General features: G+C 31.4%; 1 protein-coding gene across 1 annotated transcript; it reads left to right on the plus strand.

Annotated features, from left to right (window-relative positions):
- The first annotated feature begins 5241 nt into the window (after window positions 1-5241).
- Window positions 5242-7828, plus strand: LOC139483538 (repetitive organellar protein-like). Its single transcript, XM_071267555.1, has 2 exons — window positions 5242-6067; window positions 7193-7828. Exons 1-2 carry the CDS (start codon window positions 5386-5388, stop codon window positions 7582-7584), a joined length of 1074 nt encoding a protein of 357 aa, XP_071123656.1. The 5' UTR covers window positions 5242-5385; the 3' UTR covers window positions 7585-7828.
- The last annotated feature ends 10881 nt before the right edge of the window (window positions 7829-18709 follow it).

Here is an 18709-nt window from a genome sequence, read left to right on the forward strand (position 1 = left end):
TTACCTAATACTATTTAGAAATAACAGTAGTTTACCAATATTTTACTATCGTAAATGTTATTAGAAATAAATCAAACTTAAAAACAAACAAAGCAATACCAGATGAGCCTATCTGTATGCATGTATCACTATAGTGGAGTGACAAATCGGGAAAAGTCGCTTAGTTAAGGAGTTTAATGGACCGAAATACCTCACGGCTGAAAATGCACATGAAGATAGAGTAAACATTATACTTTCATTTTAGCCCTGTCGTAGAGTTTCCCACGGTGCAGTTTTTTGTAAAATCGTGTAAAAGTGAGATTTTTTGATTTTTTTCTTTTTCATTTTCAAACACGAGAACGCTTATAATAAATTCCCGAATGAAGATATCATAAACAAATTTGGCATCATATGAAAGAGTGATGTGTCAGCTTTTATTTGACATCAAGCTTTAATATCAGATGAACATATAAATTGAGTGAATTGGCCGATTTTCAAATGTATGTAACATTTTTGTCAATCTTACCGTCTATCAAAGTCTATAACATTTCTTATATATATCACCAATAGTAAATTTTCACAAAATATAGTGGAACAACCAATACTTAAGAAGTTTTGATATATAAAAGTTTGATAGAACATAAAAATCAACTTTTACGAGCATTTTTATAAAACTCATCACATAGCAGTATTACGACTCAATTTTCACCTCAATGATTCATGTTACGTTCCCCTTTCCTATTTACCCCTATCATATGAAATGCAATGAATTTAATATGCATTTTCTTAAGTTTTATAAAAAAGAATGTATATTTGTATCAATAGTTGTGTCGATGTGCTTGAATAAGTACAGATGCCAAGGTTTAATAACTTTTGAGGTGCTTTAATTTATTTTTGTTTTTCGAAAATACTAATTTTAAACCACATTGGAACACATCCGAAAAATTCCAGAAATTATTGTCGGTGCGAATTCCATTCAACAGTGGGTCTCATTGGGCTCCAAGCGTGACGCGGGATTGCCGATTTTAAGTAAGCGTGAAACGTGAAAGTCAAATTATTGTGCCGTGATAACGGGAAAGTCTAGCGGGACATGGAAATTTACAAAAAAAAAGAGAATTGTTTAGAATACGTAAATAGTGTAATTAAGCGGGATACAAGAATCTGACAAAACAGAAAGCGGGACTAATAGAGTAGCTTAGATCATGTTATTAAGCCTTTACATGTCCAAGAAGAAAACATGATCATGTATTTGAATAAGTGAGAGAGAAAAAAACTTTCGTGTAACGATGAATCAACTTTCCTTAAAACACGCTTCATGGCATTACAATGACTGGTATACAATGACTATTCTGGACACAAAAGTCATACAACAAGCTAAGCAATTAAGGTATGTTGAGTCATTTGAGCGTGCCAATATTGTTTTAAATCATGACGCAAATTATCAGGCAGGCCATCTAGTGGTGAGTTTACTCGTAATAAATAACTTCAAGGACAAGCCGCTTCAACATTCAGCATGCATTGTTAACTATTTGATGAAATTAAAAATCATTTGCGTCTGATGTTTTAAATTAATCGGGACATGATGTTGCTTTTCAGATACTACAGTGCAGCATGTCTTCATTCATTAAGTCTACAGGATTATTTGTTAGCGAAAGAAAGAAAAAAACATGTTCGTTGTCGTATGTGCCATTTACATTTGTTTACAGATATTGCATTTTGTGAGAAAAAAAATCTAAAAAGATGTTTATGATCGTTCGAGATTTTAAATCATTTCTATCTTTACAATGAATTCAAGGTATTTTGCCTGGTTAGCAAATGACATTTTTTTTCAAATGGCTAATGATTACAATGCACTCTCATTTGATACTGAACGGAAATGTATACTTAGGCTGAGTGTGTGATATTCCTTTATGAAGAACCAGTACACCCCTGATTAAAATATGGTATTGGTATTGTCCAAAGTCTTTATGTAAAATGGTACAACAGTTATTGAGATTTGGCCAATGACTGCTTTAAAACCATAAAAAAAATTGTGGTATGATTGCCAATTTGAAAATCGCCACAAAAGACAAAAAATACACATACATTTACAACTATAGGTCACTGTACGGCCTTCAACAATAAGCAAAGCCCTTACCGCAAAGTCGGCAATAAAGAGCCCGAATTGACAAATATAAAACAGTTCAAACGAGAATGTGGCGAGGTTAAACATGTCATTGGGAGTCCACCCCTCCCCTTACATCGGACATTGGTGTATATAAAAAGAAGATGTGGTATGATTGCCAATGGAATAACTCTTCACAAGAGACCAAAATGACACAGATATTTACAACTATAGGTTACCGCACGACCTTCAACAATGAGCAAATCCCATACCACATAGTCAAAGAGACAATAAGGTTTATTTCAAATGGTGGTAGATCCAAATTGTTATTCAAGTCATTGAATGCAGATCAATAAGGGATTGTATGAAATTTCTTTGTGCACCGGAATATAAACATGGGTTGATAAAATTTGAATGTACACTGTAACTATGCACTAGCGCACTACAATGATTTTGATTTGGAAGAAAATGACAAAATATATATCGGGATATTTTCAAAATCTATAGACTGTGAAGCAATTTTGTGTAGGATTTGTAAGGGACTGAAGCGGCATATATAAGAATTATTCTGCCGCCTCTTTTTGCCAATGAACAGATATGAAAAGTTATTCCAGGGGTTGCATCATGTTAAAATCATGACAGCTATGTTTTTTTTCTTCTTATAAGGTCTTATTCTTTGATGTCAAACAAGATAAATTGTGATTTTCGACTGAAGACGTTTCTTCAACCAAAGCCACAAGACAGTTTTTACCTACTCACGACATATGCAACTTTTTAAAAGGATGTCTGGCACACCAACAGAAACTCGCGGCGCACTTACAGGATGCGATACGTCTTCTACAATCGAGATTGGCAAAAGAAGACAATAACAAGGAGTCGGGAAAACATGCATGTATCAAAATTTGTCATTCTATCTGGTTCTTATATTGACACATATTTTGCAGTGAAAATCAAATGATCCCAGAAGCAATGGTCAATCAGTACATGGTGATCTGAATAAACTCATATTGTCGGCGCCATACAATGACATCCACTTTTTTTTCTCTAGCATTCCGTTACCTTTTCAAATTGATGTGCATATTGATGTCTAGTGATAGTGTATTATAATTAAACATTGACAGCACCTTTCGAAGCGTAATATCCATGTGAATATTTATTTACATACATATCGGGCTTTCAAGTCTGCTATATATTCCATTGTCATAGATATAAGAAGATATGGTATGAGTTCCAATAAGACATCAAGGTCATATAACCATTAAAGGTCAAAGTTAGGTCTTCAAAACGTAGCCTCGGCTCGCACCGAACAGTAAGGGCTTCAAAAATTGATTAGTGTTAAACCAATGCAATGGTATAATCTTTATAAAAACTAGAAACGAGAAACATTTATGAACCACATCAACAAACGACAACCTTGTCTGTTGTTGTTTTATATAAAATAAAAAAAAACGGGGGACACATCTTCTCAGTGTGCAATTGGTCTAGTACCGATTTATTTATAAGAATAAAAACAAACTTCATGTACTATAGTTTAATGAACATTAGGACTCATTTTTATAGTTCTCACATCCTTTTAAGTTTAAATAATCAGAAACGAATTTCATCATTTTTTTTCAATAACACTATGGACAGAGTGTAAACTTTACAGTTCTTATTTCTCCTCTGTTCTTTATGACATTTTAACAAAACTTTCCCAAAAATATCTTTATATGTGGCCATTTATTATTGCATAGCTAAATCTTAATTATGAATATTTTTTGTCGATAATTTCCGTAAATAAAGATATTTGTTTCATTTTCGTACATGTTGCAAGCGAGGGTACGTATCACTAATATCTGGTAATCAGACATAAAGATGACTAGCTGTATTTGTGGAGCATTTGTAGCGCATGCTTCCATCGAAAAAAAATCTCAGCAAACATGAGAGACTACCGAGAAATTGTCCAAAATGTCTAACATTTGAAATTTTTTTTAAATGCCCCTTTTGACCTTTGAACGCAGTTTTTAAAAATTTGCACCACTTTGGCACTATACGACATGCCTTAATCAAAGGATATTATATTTATCTACCAAATAAGACCAAGATTAGCCATGAGGTATTTCGGTCCATTAAATTTTCAAATTTACCTTATTTGTCACCGTACTACTAGTCTTGCTAATCATATCAGTAAATTTTGCTGCGTCAATATTTGTTTTAACGTAATAAAATGTCAATGATATTAGAATTTCGAAAGGTTTTTTTTCAATCCGTGATTCTAGTTCGTAAACCATAATTTAATATTTAACGAATCCATTAATACACCTAACCCTAACCTTAACCTTACCCTTTCCCTATTTATCTAAGAATGCACTCTCTAAATAGCTGCAACATGAAATAAATGAAACATATAGTTTTACAAATTACAAGTAACAATTTGACGATAAATCAGAAACTTGAAATTAAAATTAATATTGTATTGATACATAAAGTTCCGTTTACGGGATATACAATAATTATTGAATAAATAATTATGATGTTAGTGTTTTAACCAATATGTTCCTCATTTGTAGTAAAATACGTACGTATAGACGTTCTTCGGCTAATACAAGTGATGGCACTACGCTTTTTTGACGTTTTATAGTATGTTGTCACCTAGAACACCACTTTAAATGATGATTATGGTAAAAACGAAGTCGATGACTGGATTTGTTTTTCAATATTATTTAAAAGAAGATTAATGTATACCAAACATCATCTGTAGAGGAAATAAATATGGATTGTTACATGTTACAGTAGATTTGATCATTTTAAGAAAAAAATTGACTGATTATAAAAGCTGTTTATACAAATATGACAAACGAATACGTGTTCTGAAAGACTTAATTCAGTTGATTTTCAAACTTTTAAAGGGGTTAAAGCCTTATGTTATCGAGGTTCAGTTAAAGTTTAACGAGCCCAAATTGAATACAGAATATATCAACAATATGTGACATAACCCAATTACTGAATCGATTTTGTCCTTACTGAACAGGATACATGTATCGTTAACCACTGTATGGTATCAATCAAAACAAGGTGAGATTAGTTATGTTGATTACGTTGTTCAAAGTAATTTACAAAGATTACGGACCTATTCATAAACATGATGATTTTGAAATGTACCGTTTACCGGTATAACATGTTTACTGTATTGATAAATGTAAGAAAGAACATATCAATGAAGCTAGAGACGACAAAACCGTGGTTGATAATATCATTTGATTTTCAAAACGGTATATAAGCTATACATTTAAAGTCTATATTCTCAACTTTTCAAAGAAGACATGATTTTAATCAGTTATTTTGTTTCGTTCGTTTGTTTTGCAAATGGATTTTTGCTTGAAGGGAAAACGCTCCAACCTCCAACAACAAGCTCTCTGATAACTGACGTTCATTTTGATGTGCTGATGAAGTTGTTGCTAGAACAAAGAGACAATCAGAGGAAACAAAATCAGATCATTGCGCAGTTGCAGAGAGATCTGCTTACCACACAACAGGAAGTCACGAATAAATATTTGGATCTTAACAAATCTTCTCTCAACGGAACAGTAGAAAAACAGTATAACCATCTGCTTAATAGAACAGATACACTGCAAAATCGCGTTAATATCCTCGAACAACAATATACAGCTTTACAGAATGAATATCTTCAACAACAAACAATGCATAGTGTCGACATTATGCTCATGCATCAAAACGTCTCGAAGTTAGATGTTATTACTAAGGATTTGGGAAATGAATTATCGTCATTAAAACATTTAAAGACTGTTTCTGATTTGCAAAGGGTAAACGATATTCTTAATGAAACAAAACATTTAGAGAATGAAATGCAGAAAACCAATGGCAGAGTTAACATTCTTGAAAATAACCTAGAAGCAAGAAAGAATGATGTTCTTGCACTTTTTAACAAGGCCGATCTTACAGAAAGAAAACTAGCAAAACGATTGAATGAATTAGATAATAGAGGTAAGTTAACATATATTTACTATCAACTCATTTGACAAAAAATTTATAAAACTTGATTATGGGCCTTTCAGTTAAATCATGACTGTAATTGAACAATCCTCTAGGTAAGAAATTGTGACGTTTGTTTGAAACCTGTTTTAACACATAAGAGATAATTTTCCAAAAATGCATGCATCTAAAACTTATTTATAGCCTGATGGCTTTGTAATTCATAATGGACATTAAGGATGTGATGGATGTTGGTCATTATTTGATGTGGGTTGGTGTTTTTTCCCCGACATTATCACACCAATATAAATACTTTCAAATCATATACATTTACAATATTGACACAACACATAAATTACAGGGACCTCGTTGATCGAGTGGTCTAGGTATTTAATATGGTAATCACTAGCCAGTAAATACTGAGGTTGTGAGTTCGAACCCCGCTCGTGCAGGTGCACACGACTCCAATCTTAATTCAGTAGGAACGTCAGTTTTCCTATCGAAGGTCAGTGGTTTTCTGCGGTCAGTCCGACCTCCTCCACCAATAAAAGTTGGCCGCCACGAAGTATCCTAAATGGGGTGCTTAAAAGTGGCATTAAAACATCAAATATATAAATAAAATCATAAATTATAATTTAAAATGCTGATCATTATCCATTGTTGATCGTAAAAATTACTTCCATGCTGCTGAAAATGAATACTATATTACATTCACATACACTCCGAAACATTTAATTGTACTTGCATATCCAAAAGCCGGCTATATTGTTAAAACATTTGCAAAGAAGCAACGCGGTGGAAAACTTATTTTCATTCTGTCTATTATTCTGGCCCGATGTCGTTAAATGTGCCTATACTGAAAAATCTCAAATTTATGATAATGCCTTTTACAACTGACATTTTTGTTAGCTAAATATTGTAGGCACAATAAAGATATGCAATAACAGAACAGCTGACTCATTGACAATCATACCACTATTTATTTTGATATTTGTACAAGCTTTGTTTTACTAATTGTTTTACTACTCCTAAAAGTTATGTTTTTTAACTTCAGTTGAATTATACATTGATCATTAGATCATCCCAATGAGATAACTGAATTTCTGTTTTATCTGTATATCTTTTGTTATATTTCAGTTATCCTGGTGGCAGGGGCAACCAGAGGAAATTATACAAATGGACAAAACATACTTTTTAGTGACATTATCATTGCAAATGGTGTAGGAAATTTTACCTCTTTTAAATCTTCAGGGATTTTTACATGTGAAAGAAGTGGCATTTACCAAATCGCTGCATATATATCATCCAATGCACACCATTGTGCATTTAGTGTTCGCAAAAACAAGACTTTTATTGGAGACGCATTTGGATCAGTCAGCGATTATGTTTATGATTTTGAAACCATGACTTTCGTTTCTGTTGTACAACTTAACGTAAATGATACCCTTGAAATTTATTCCGATAGCACTGACGACCAGCTGATATATGGGAATAGAGAATCTGGCATGTCAATTGTACAGATTTTATAAATTTGATTAAATATGATCTTCCAGAGATAATTCGTATATCATTTATTGAATATTTTAAAATGTTAAATAAGACAAATAGTAAACCAAATTATTTTCATGAATACCTCATTTTGCGTTTAGTCGTTTCTGGCCAAAACTTCGCGCATATTTAATTTGACGATATCAAACACATCAAACGAATGGATAACAATTGTCATATTACTGTTGGTGCAGGCATTTTTTTACGATGAAAATGGTGAATTAAAACTGGTTTTAAAACGTTATTCTCTTACTTGTATGACATTTGCATCCCAGTTCATTATATTGACACAAATGTGTGAACAAAACAAAAAGACACAATAAATTATAATGTCACAATGAGGGGTACAACTAGTCCAGCAAAATAAGTTTGAACTTCGAATTAATTGCAACAGAAAATGTTTTAGTTCTCATTTAGCCCCAAATATACACAGAAAAAGTCCCATAACATCTAACTTGAGGAACACTCAAATTTTGCATTTTCAAATTCTTATGGAAATTACCATTGTAAAGGGAGATTACTCCACAAAAAAATAGTCCTTTTTTGTAAGTTTTTGGTTGATTTTTCTTAAAATTCATGTAAAATGTGATACTTTGGTGGGGTTATAAATACTTAAATTGACTACATTATATAATCTTCTGCTCATTTGAAAAAATGATGTGAATATTTGGTATTGTTTATATCATTCTGTAAAATTAATTATATTTGTTCAGCATCTTCCTTGTTTTAAGAAACTTTAAACCACAGAAAGAAGTTTTATTCAATTTGAGATTTTTTACCTTGACATGCTGAAAAATCTAATAAATGGTCAACTAAGGGACGACATCAAAAGTTCAATGTAGGATAAAAAACTTAATTCACATAGTTTTTCCACTGACAACCTCCCCCCCCCCCCCCCCCACCCCCTCTTAACTTAATTTGGAAAAAAATTGATTTACCAATAGGGATATATGTAAAAATCGATTTTAGATATACAAAACTTGTAGAATTTTAACCTCCCCCACCCCCAAACTATTTGATTTAAGTTTTTTATCCTACATCGATCTTTTGATGTCGTCCCTAATGAATTATTAAATCTATGTTGTAGCATGATAAAAGATTTAAAAACACCTTTAGAGTTGTTTGTTATACTTTAAAGACGGCTAAAATATAAAGACTTAATACATGCTGCTGAATAGAAGCGGTAAAGTTATAACTTGGTATAATTTTTGATGGATATTTCTGCCTTTTTATGCAGAGTTATCTCCCATATCACTGCAAATCTCTATAGGAATTTTTGAATAAATATTTTTTAGTTTTCCTCAAGTAAGATTTTACGGGACTTTTTTTTCTGTGTATATCTTGTGTATAATGCTAAATATTATTTTTTTTAAATCTTCTGTTGCAATAACTTCAAGGTTAGGGTCAAATTTATGCTTGATTGACTGGACTAAACAGCAACACTAATCCTACGAAGAACCGGGTCGACCTTGAAGGGCAAGCAGATCCTGCTCTACATCTGGCACCCGTCATGTTACTCGTGCCCTTACAAAGCAGGTAAAAAGTCTAATTTGGTAGGTCACATTCACGAAAAGGGAACGGGAATGTAGTTACGACATAAGGAATAAATCCGATATCATCTGTGAAACGAATATTCCACAACAGTCAACCAACTCGTGTGGGAGTAAAATCTACGAAGCGATGAGTTCAACTTTACTAAGATATCTAATGATAATTGTTATTATTTACTCGGATAAATTTTATAAATAATGATCGGCCCTATCATAATGGTGAATTAAATATAAACGAAGTTCTAAGGATGGTTCTTCATACACAAGAAGGTATTCAGTGATTCATGTGGTTGCTGGGCTGATATACCAATTATAAAAAATAAGAGAATGCGGTACAATAGACAATGGGGCAACTATCCACCAAAATTCAAATGAAGTGGATTATTGGCAACCGTGAGTACGTCAACAGGCTTTACAGACTCCGACTTGAAAAACATAAAACAAAATAACTAAGAAAAATAACGAACTCGCTTATGACAATACAAATTATGAAAAATAATATAACAGACATAGAACAACGACAAATACTGAACTACAATCTTCTGATTTGATACTGACACAAAGAGAATGAGGCGGGGGATTATACCTTTTGGCACTCTTGTTGCCCTGTCCGTTTGCCTTCATACAACTAATAGGTCGTATAATGTGAAACTAGATGCATACGATATTCCGAGAGAGAGTAAAATAATATCAAACATTATATTAATGTTCCTAAGCTGATCTTTTCTCTATTCTATAAAACAAAGCTATATTCAACTCGATAATCAAACCTTCACAAAGAAAAAAAAAGATAAAAATAATAATGATAATGATAATAAGAAAAAAGTTTAATACAGAGCTTCTATGATTTAATTCTAGTAATCAATTAAGAATGTTTGCAAGTCAAACCAATGTAAAGATCATTCCTTTCTGCTTATGATTTGCAACTAGTAACTGATTTGTTTTTCTATTATAATAACCTGTTGCATCTTGAAGACCATCTCTGGCATAAAGTATTTTCTTATATTCCTGTCCATTAACGGCTAAAACAATCACATTCTTAAAAGTTTTACCAATTGCATACACGTTACCCTCATTATCTACAGCAATACCACTTGGAATCTGCAGGACGCTTTCATTTTTAAATGACCATTGTACTATACATGTACCTCGTAGATCATAACATGTCATATAATTTGATTTGTTATTTGTATGGTACATTGAGTACCCAAACATTGCAACGTAACAAAAACGAGGCATTTCCTGTCGAACTAAATAACCTATTGAATTATTGTACGAAAAAAAACCAAGCGTATTCCTTTTGGAGATGTTGAACATACAAATCTAGTGTATTTTACCGCTTTTCCGTAATAATAAGTATCAACATTAATCTTAATTTCAACGATGCATGTAACATGTGTAACAATAACTACACTAGCGGACCAGCGTCAAAGCTTGACAAACTAATTAGATAAAATATCGTGTTTGTTTAACGTTCAGCAGAAATTATTTGAATATAGATTTTTGTTGGTAATAAAAACTACAGATACAAGTTACATTTTCATTTTTTTCTGAGGATTTTTTTAAGAACCTACCGGATGCGTCTTAGTTGTGTGTGCTGTTGTTTGTTTGTCTTTTTCATTTTTAGCCATGGCGTTGTCAGTTTGTTTTAGATTTATGAGTTTGACTGTCCCTTTGGTATCTTTCGTCCCTCTTTTAGTTGATTATTATTACTATTTCTTGATTTTTATTACTTTGTTTTGTTAAGCCCAAGTGAACTGTTTACAAGGTGGCAACTGAGCAACAGATGAACATTTGAAATTACAAAAAATGACTTCCGTAAAATATTCAGTATGCCTTCGGAATATGTAAATATTAAGCTTGTAAACAACGACCATATAGGAGTCTAGGCATAAATTGTTCTTGTTCATGTAATGTAAAACATGACAACATTCTAATAGTATGTTCGAATCACACACCTGTTGATCTTTTATCTTCCTATATTCAACCACGACATGTCGACAGTATTTTTCAGATCACGATTCTTACCTTTCTTAAGGGAAGTTTAAGTACAATCTTCTATGATGAGCCTTCCATGGGGTTTTTGATTATTCGATTACTTTGCCATTTTTATAGTTATCATTTTATTACCAGAATAAATATTTTATGATTATTCGATAATCTAGGTCTGTATTTTTGACTATTTGTTTATCTTGTTAAAAAATAATTAATTATAATGTAATTATATTGGCAAAACATTTGTGCTTATTTGATAACTTGGACATCCCCATGTGGGTCTCTATAATTTATTAATCAAACATCACGCAATCGTGACAGTGAACATTTACTTATGGCAGTTTTCCAATATTCTGTCAGACAGATTGTCTAGAAATAAATATCATAAGGAAGTTAGAATATTTTTCAACAATATAATTTGTTGGGTTTTCAATAAATTGTTGTCTTACTTCATGTTCATATTCATAATTCTTGAAATTTTAGCATAATATAATTTACATTTTTAGTAATATTACTGGTATTCACAAACATGGTTTTGATAACTTGATAAGCTTACAGATGTAAATTCACTTACACTTTTGGTAAACTAAGATTTACATAATTTGATGTCTATATTGCACGTTAAGACAACAATACTATGTATTTGTATTTATGAATAAAATTGACTAGTAGCTACATACAACTGTATTATAAAAAAAAGCATTTTCAGTGGTTAAACAATTCACCTGTTTATAACCTAAATGACTACGGGTAATCTCATTGTTCGTACACCAAATGAAAATAACATTACGTCATTGGCTGAATTTCTATTGTTTATCACTTTTCAAACCAATCACAACGTTTTGGTGTACGCTTATGGAAATAATTTGTTGAATCGAATGTTGTTCTATTCTTGTAGTTATTATTATAATAAGTATTTTACTTCAGCACTACTTAACATATACACACTTATTGAACATTTTGTGGATCACGCTTTTAACATATTCAAGAGGATTGATGATCAGAGTTTTTAAATTGTTGTCAGACTTTCTGAAATGTCTTTGATGATTGATAAGCATTGGTCACATAGTTGATTTACTTGCTAAATTAAAAGGTAGTTTAGATGCATGTTATATATGAGTCTGCTGCAATTCCCCTTCCACAAGCCTTTGACTACATGTGTATACATTCAATATATTGCCAAACATAAGTTCATGGATCAATCTGTAACAGTTCTATGTCATAATTGTCAAACTATTACATGTAGTCAGAAATTAAAAATATAGCTTAAATAAGAAAATACCATTTAAAATAGAGGCTTTTTGAACAACATCTTGTTAAAATCACCCGTTTAGCATTAAAAAAAAACGCTGATCAAGACGTGTAATAACGATTAATATATTTCAATGATTTTAGTCCATTTTACTGAACTGTATACGAGGGAATACAACAAAGGTAATACAGTTAAAATATTATAATTTCTATAACAACTTTAGCAAGATGTTACTTTTTATTGTAGAAAGAATCAAAATACATTTTTAAAGCTTTCAACTTTTTTGTCCATGATAAAACACTTGGCATAAAACATATAACTAACTGTTTTGAACACAATTAAGATTATTAAAAAAAAAAGGTAATGTAATTTTTTTTGTATACTCACTGTTACTTGCATTAATGAAGGTAAACTATTAGTATTCTAATGGTATTTCAAACAACATACATAATCTTTACGCGTTTTTGAAACATTTAAGGACATACAGTTTGTAACGACATTTTATCATCAAGGTAACACGTAGCACTGCATAGTTTAAACACATTGCAGTTCAATATGTCTCAATCTGTCAAAATATGAACAAATTAATGTTCGAAATAATTCCCAAAGCTCTCAAATGAGGCATATGAAAAATTAAGGGCTGACACTTGTTATATACAGTGAACATGTACCAACTCAACATCTTTGAACACTTAAAGAATATTTGTAAGGCAAAGTTTTATGCTAATACAGTCAAAGTGGTCAATTGTAATTTTATAACAGCTACTATGGCGACGACATTATATTGCAAAAACGTAGTTCATCAATTGCAAGCTGAAGTGTTGTTTTATCGATGCAGTCCTGAACTGCAAAACACACTTTGAGCAGACTCGTTGACCACTTTCCAAGTTAACTTAAGACATTTATATGAGTCAAGGTTTTTTTAGGACTGCAGGAGGTCATCTTCGGTTCAGACATGTGAACACGTCTGTTATGAACAAACATGTGAACACGTCTGTTATGAACCAGTCCCGTGGACATGTCTACTTCTAAAAGACATTTGGACAGGGCTGCTCCAGACCAGACCAGACCTTAAGACAGGTCCGTTCTTGACCAGACTTAAATACAGACACATCTGACGCCATCTTGGATTATCTTGATAGCATGTTTTCTTACTATATCGGTATACTTAACGGTTTGACAGACTAAATTTACTTAGATTAACAAATGGCTGTAATATGGCGCGTAGCAATGGTTTATATCTACTGTGTACATTTTGTACTATGTTAATAAATCGTTGTTTTGTAATGTCAATTTTAATAAACTGATTTGTTTTATGATTATTTGAAATTAATTGAAATGATTGGAGAATAATCACATGCTAGTTATTTTCGGTATTTTAATCTATATTGTTCACTGCCTCAATGTGCGGTTCTCTTTAACATTACATTGATATATGACTGCAAATCATTCAAATAGTCAGATCATTTTATGTAATATATCCACAGTGTGTTTGAACGATTAGTTTTCATCGATTGAATTAAATGGGTTTTTGACATGTCCATACATTTTCTTAATACTACTGGAACAATATTACTGCATTCTATAAATACATATGAATGAAAGATATTGAGGGAGAATATTTCTTTTGTGCACGTAACATTATATATTTCTAATTTTAATACTTTGTATTCATACACCAATTCCTTTCTTGAGAAGAATACAAGGTGTGACAAATCAAAGTTTTTAACGACCTTGACTGGCTATACAGCCCTTGCACAGTCGGTCCCTCAATTAACAATGTGTGTTCAATAAACCAAGATATGTCACTCTATTTCAAATGCTTGTCTATAATTCCATGGTTTCAAGTATCTTAAAGTTGTCAATTATATGTCATTGTTGATCAAATTTTTACTTAAATTGCGATGAAATATTCTGAAGTTACGTAATATTTTATAGACATAATCAAGGGAAAAAAGTTTTGATATGTTCCAATTTAACACATAAGCTTTCATTCTTTTCTATATCAATTTACTCAATCCATAGAATCAATGTAAAAGTTAAGTATGTAGCCTTGGACTTGTCCATGAAATGCGGATGGGTTTATGGTCCCGATGAAAATAAAATTATAAACATCAGCAGACTGTAAAATTTAATAAAAAAAGAACAGTTTTGTCTGCTTTTTCATTCTTCACTACGACGATGATTGCGCATCATGTATAAGTCATGTTAGATATATGCTACGTACTACTTATTACGCAATTCATTTTAGAGTAAAAAAAAGCCAAATCAGTTTGTTTTATTTATAGATTATAAAAACACAGGTTTACTGAAAAAAGCTTAACCTTAATAAGTAACATAAATGTTACGCAAGTATAAATTTGTCCATCTATATCATACTAAACGTATCGGCATGAGATATAATTACATGAATTTGGTAACACAAATTTTAACATAGAAAAATTATAGACATTTATAAGTGTAAGCTTTCAATTTTAATGTACGTTTTGATTTGAAAGATTTCAATTGTCTTTTCGCAACGATAGTTTAATAATTCGTATTTGCTAGCCTCTGAGTCTGCACTTCGGTGTTGATATGAACTTCATTATTATATTTCGGATCATTGATGCTATTCAACTGAACTTTAATTTGCTTTTTTTTATGTTGATTTTGTCGTGACTAATTTGTTTTGTGGACAAAATACAGACGCGTAAATCATTGACGCATTAGAAAAATTAGATCAGCGACAGGACCCACAACAAATCAATTTGTTCGAGTTTGAAGTGCAATACCTGATTCTCAGATTGAGAAGCTTAATTTTTCCATAACACTAGAACGAGATAACACGTTCAGCTCTGTTTTTACAGAGTTATTTCCAAGAAATGGTATGAATCACCCGAACTCGGTGTTGCTGTTGTATTTTTAATATCTAACACTAATTGTGTTAAATAAGTAACACCATGTGTTCCTACCAGATATTGTTCTGCAGGATATATGTCATTGGATAACCAAACTGCTAGTCCTAATTGTTACTTTGACAGTACACAGTACGTCAGAACACTGAAAGTGATAGGCTAGTAAACCAAATGCCGTTTGGTTGAAAATTCGTTCGACCTTTTAAACATTTCTTGTAAAAATCAACGTTCAGAGAGACCGCAATAGAGGAGGGCGCAACATTACCAGGTAGATATTATGTTTTTTTTTAATATATATTTTTCAACTTTTCCCTTTAATTATTGTGCAATGTCGTCATGTTAAGTTTTATTATGTTGCTCAATAAACGTTAAACATAATAATGCTAAACGATATCTTATAGCTTATAAGACACTACACAATTTTAACAAATGATTTTGCTTCGTAATTTACAAAACCATCAACACCCGAATTTATGCTAGTGTTGAAAATCAATGAATTTGCATGAGTACATGTACATACAGGTGCAGATGGTTCGTTTGAATCATCTTGATTATCGAACTGATAAGTTTTTGTCGCAAAAATGTAGTTTGAAATCATTTCAAACATGTTTTTGATCATCGTCCCATATAATGTCTTGTATAACTATTTCAAATGATTTGCTTGATCTTGATCTTAAATGTATGAGATATCAATAGCAGATCAATGAATGTGGTAGTTGTTTACAAGTATGGTAAGGTGGCGTTTGTATGAGAAGCACATTTTCTCTTTCTAAAAAATAAATACCACTAATGTGTAGGAAACCTAAACATTTTTCATAAAACTTTCGCTTTAAAAATTATATGGATATCCGATTTAAACGTTTCAAAAGCATTTCATTATGATAGTCATCGACAATTGTCAACAAGCGTTCCCTTTTTTTACACATTTCAAACAAACATAATTGTCAAAAAACATAACAAAAAATGTTTTTTTAGTTACAATTTTCGTTGGAAATAATTAGATAAAAAAAATATGTCTGGCTTATATACATTGCATATCATTTAGAATTATTGTATTCACATAATTATATATTGTACGTACGATTGTTTTATAGCTATATATCTGATAGTTTAGATCGTGCTAGTCCTATAGATAAGTGCATCTAAACCACATATCATAGCGGGACAAGACACACCAGAATTTTGTTTTGTCATTGAAGGCCTTGGACATATAGGTTAGTGAATGCATTAATCAATAACAGGTTGTATTTGTCATTGAAGTGTGGAAAGGTTAACAGCAAGTGATTAGTTATGGCTTTAAGTTGAACATTTTTCTCTACCTTTTAAATTCTGATCAAAGTTCGGAAAGAGAGCAATAAAGTCAACCTTAATGGCTAAAAATTACCAACTGTTTCTGATCGTTTTTATTGTAGTGTGCTTTTCTGAAAATGTATGCTATGCACAGTTCACACTAAGACAGGACAAGCAAGATTTGTTGTAATTGAAGGCGTTTGAAATGGAGGTAATTGAATTCTGTATTGGTACATGATTAAACACAATAAATATCACACATTTGTGTGAATAATTACACTGATGAGTATCAACTTAAATTCTTTGAACAATATGTACGATCGAAGAATGCTTTACACGATATGCTGTGAGAAATAAAGCATCTTTATTTCATTTTATACATAAAACATGTAAAATGTATAACTACTCGAAATTTCAGCACAATATTTGTATTAGTTTTTTTCTTCCGTTGCCGGGATTCAAAATCGTGTAATTGAGATATTGAGACAACTATCCACAAGATAATACATAACGTATCTACAGAAACAAACGAGTAGCATTATACTTTTTAATACAGTTCTTTTATAAAGATGATCTCCTTTAATGAGTTTGTTATTCAATATATCTATATACTAATAGAATTTTTGAAATAAGAGATAACTTGAATATTGAGAATCTACCTAAAAACTTGACTGCTATCTTTAACGTGTTTAGATACATTCATAAATTGACTACACGGTTTGGTTAACTTACTTTAGGTAGATAAACTATACATCGACATTTCGGATAGGAAAATATCAGTTCATAATAGGTATATTTTTTTGCCTAAATCCGCAAATTGACTATAAAAGAGAAGTACTATTTGAAATAAAAAAACAATTAAAAATGTTATAAGTAACTGCACTATTCAGGGTGATTTGTCAAATATCAAATAGTTTTGTTTGTTCAAATCAAATTATCAACTTATACATTCAAAGGAGGTTAACTCCAAGTACTTTTTTTTTTATAACAAAATGATATCAAAAGTTTAAATGTTTGGATAACAAGTTCGGTTACACCATTTATTTCTTTTCGTAAAGGTTATTTAAAACTTGTCTTCTCATACATGTATCTATTTTCAAAATTCTATATGTTAGATGTCCTTGTTTTCTGCGAAAACTAAGTATATTTTAAAAGACGTCTTGGTTGAAAAAAAGCTAGGTGACCAATACTTTTTACCATATTCCAAAATCAACATTGTTAAGAAAATTACATCCGCAAAAACACCTTATTTATAAGGCAAAAAGAGCAATTGAAGACAAAATGCAAAGGAGGCTGTATCTTCATTAAATAAAAACAACTTACATCAACCAACTCATATGCAAACGGTTTAGATATATATATATATATACTAGAACACACCCGCGAAATCGCGGGGAAATAGAGCGTATGTAAACTGAAAAATAAATTATAACTGAGGAATTCCAGGAGAGCTATCAAAAGTAGAAGGAACTTGGGGACTGGCCACATTTTTTTTTGCCCTCCCTATTTTTTCTAAATACTGATTTATATTCTCTCTGTTTTTCTGTATACTATGAACAAAAATAATTATATATATATACTATAAGAACTAAATAGGTCACTAATATATAAAAAGTCACCCAGTAAAATATATGGACGCCTATATTTTCGTTTTCCTCCAAAAATAACCCAAACTGAAATACTTTAAGCAAGGATGATAAATGCTAGAACACACTTGCGAAATCGCGGGCATCCAGAACGTGGTTGAAAGTATGTAAAGTGTTGTAGGATGAATGTTTGTATAACAAACAAAAAAATAATGACTGGAGAATTTCAGGAAAGATAATAAAAGTTATAGGTACTTTGGGACAGGACAACTGTTTTTCTAGCCCGACTCCTAATTTTTTTCCTTCAAAACTCTTATAATTTTTTTTAATTGATTAAGACAGAGACATATATTATATGTCTCTGATTTAGATAATGTTAGCGTTTATGTGTATATTATGAGCATACATTACTATAGTCCAAATAATTATGACGTCTGGCAAGGCTATTTTATTTTTTTTCTTGGACGCCTTCCTACGAAGGCGTCCCAGAAAAAAAATAAAATAGCCTTGCCAGACGTCATAGTTATTTGGACTAACAT

The sequence above is a fragment of the Mytilus edulis genome, chromosome 7 (genome assembly GCF_963676685.1).
Source record: "Mytilus edulis chromosome 7, xbMytEdul2.2, whole genome shotgun sequence".
Lineage (NCBI taxonomy): Eukaryota > Metazoa > Mollusca > Bivalvia > Mytilida > Mytilidae > Mytilus > Mytilus edulis.

Coding starts and splice junctions, on each gene's coding strand:
- LOC139483538 (XM_071267555.1), top strand. CDS start 5,386: ATGATTTTAATCAGTTATTTTGTTTCGTTCGTTTGTTTTGCAAATGGA. Junction 6,068..7,192: donor GAATGAATTAGATAATAGAG/GTAAGTTAACAT, acceptor GTTATATTTCAG/TTATCCTGGTGGCAGGGGCA.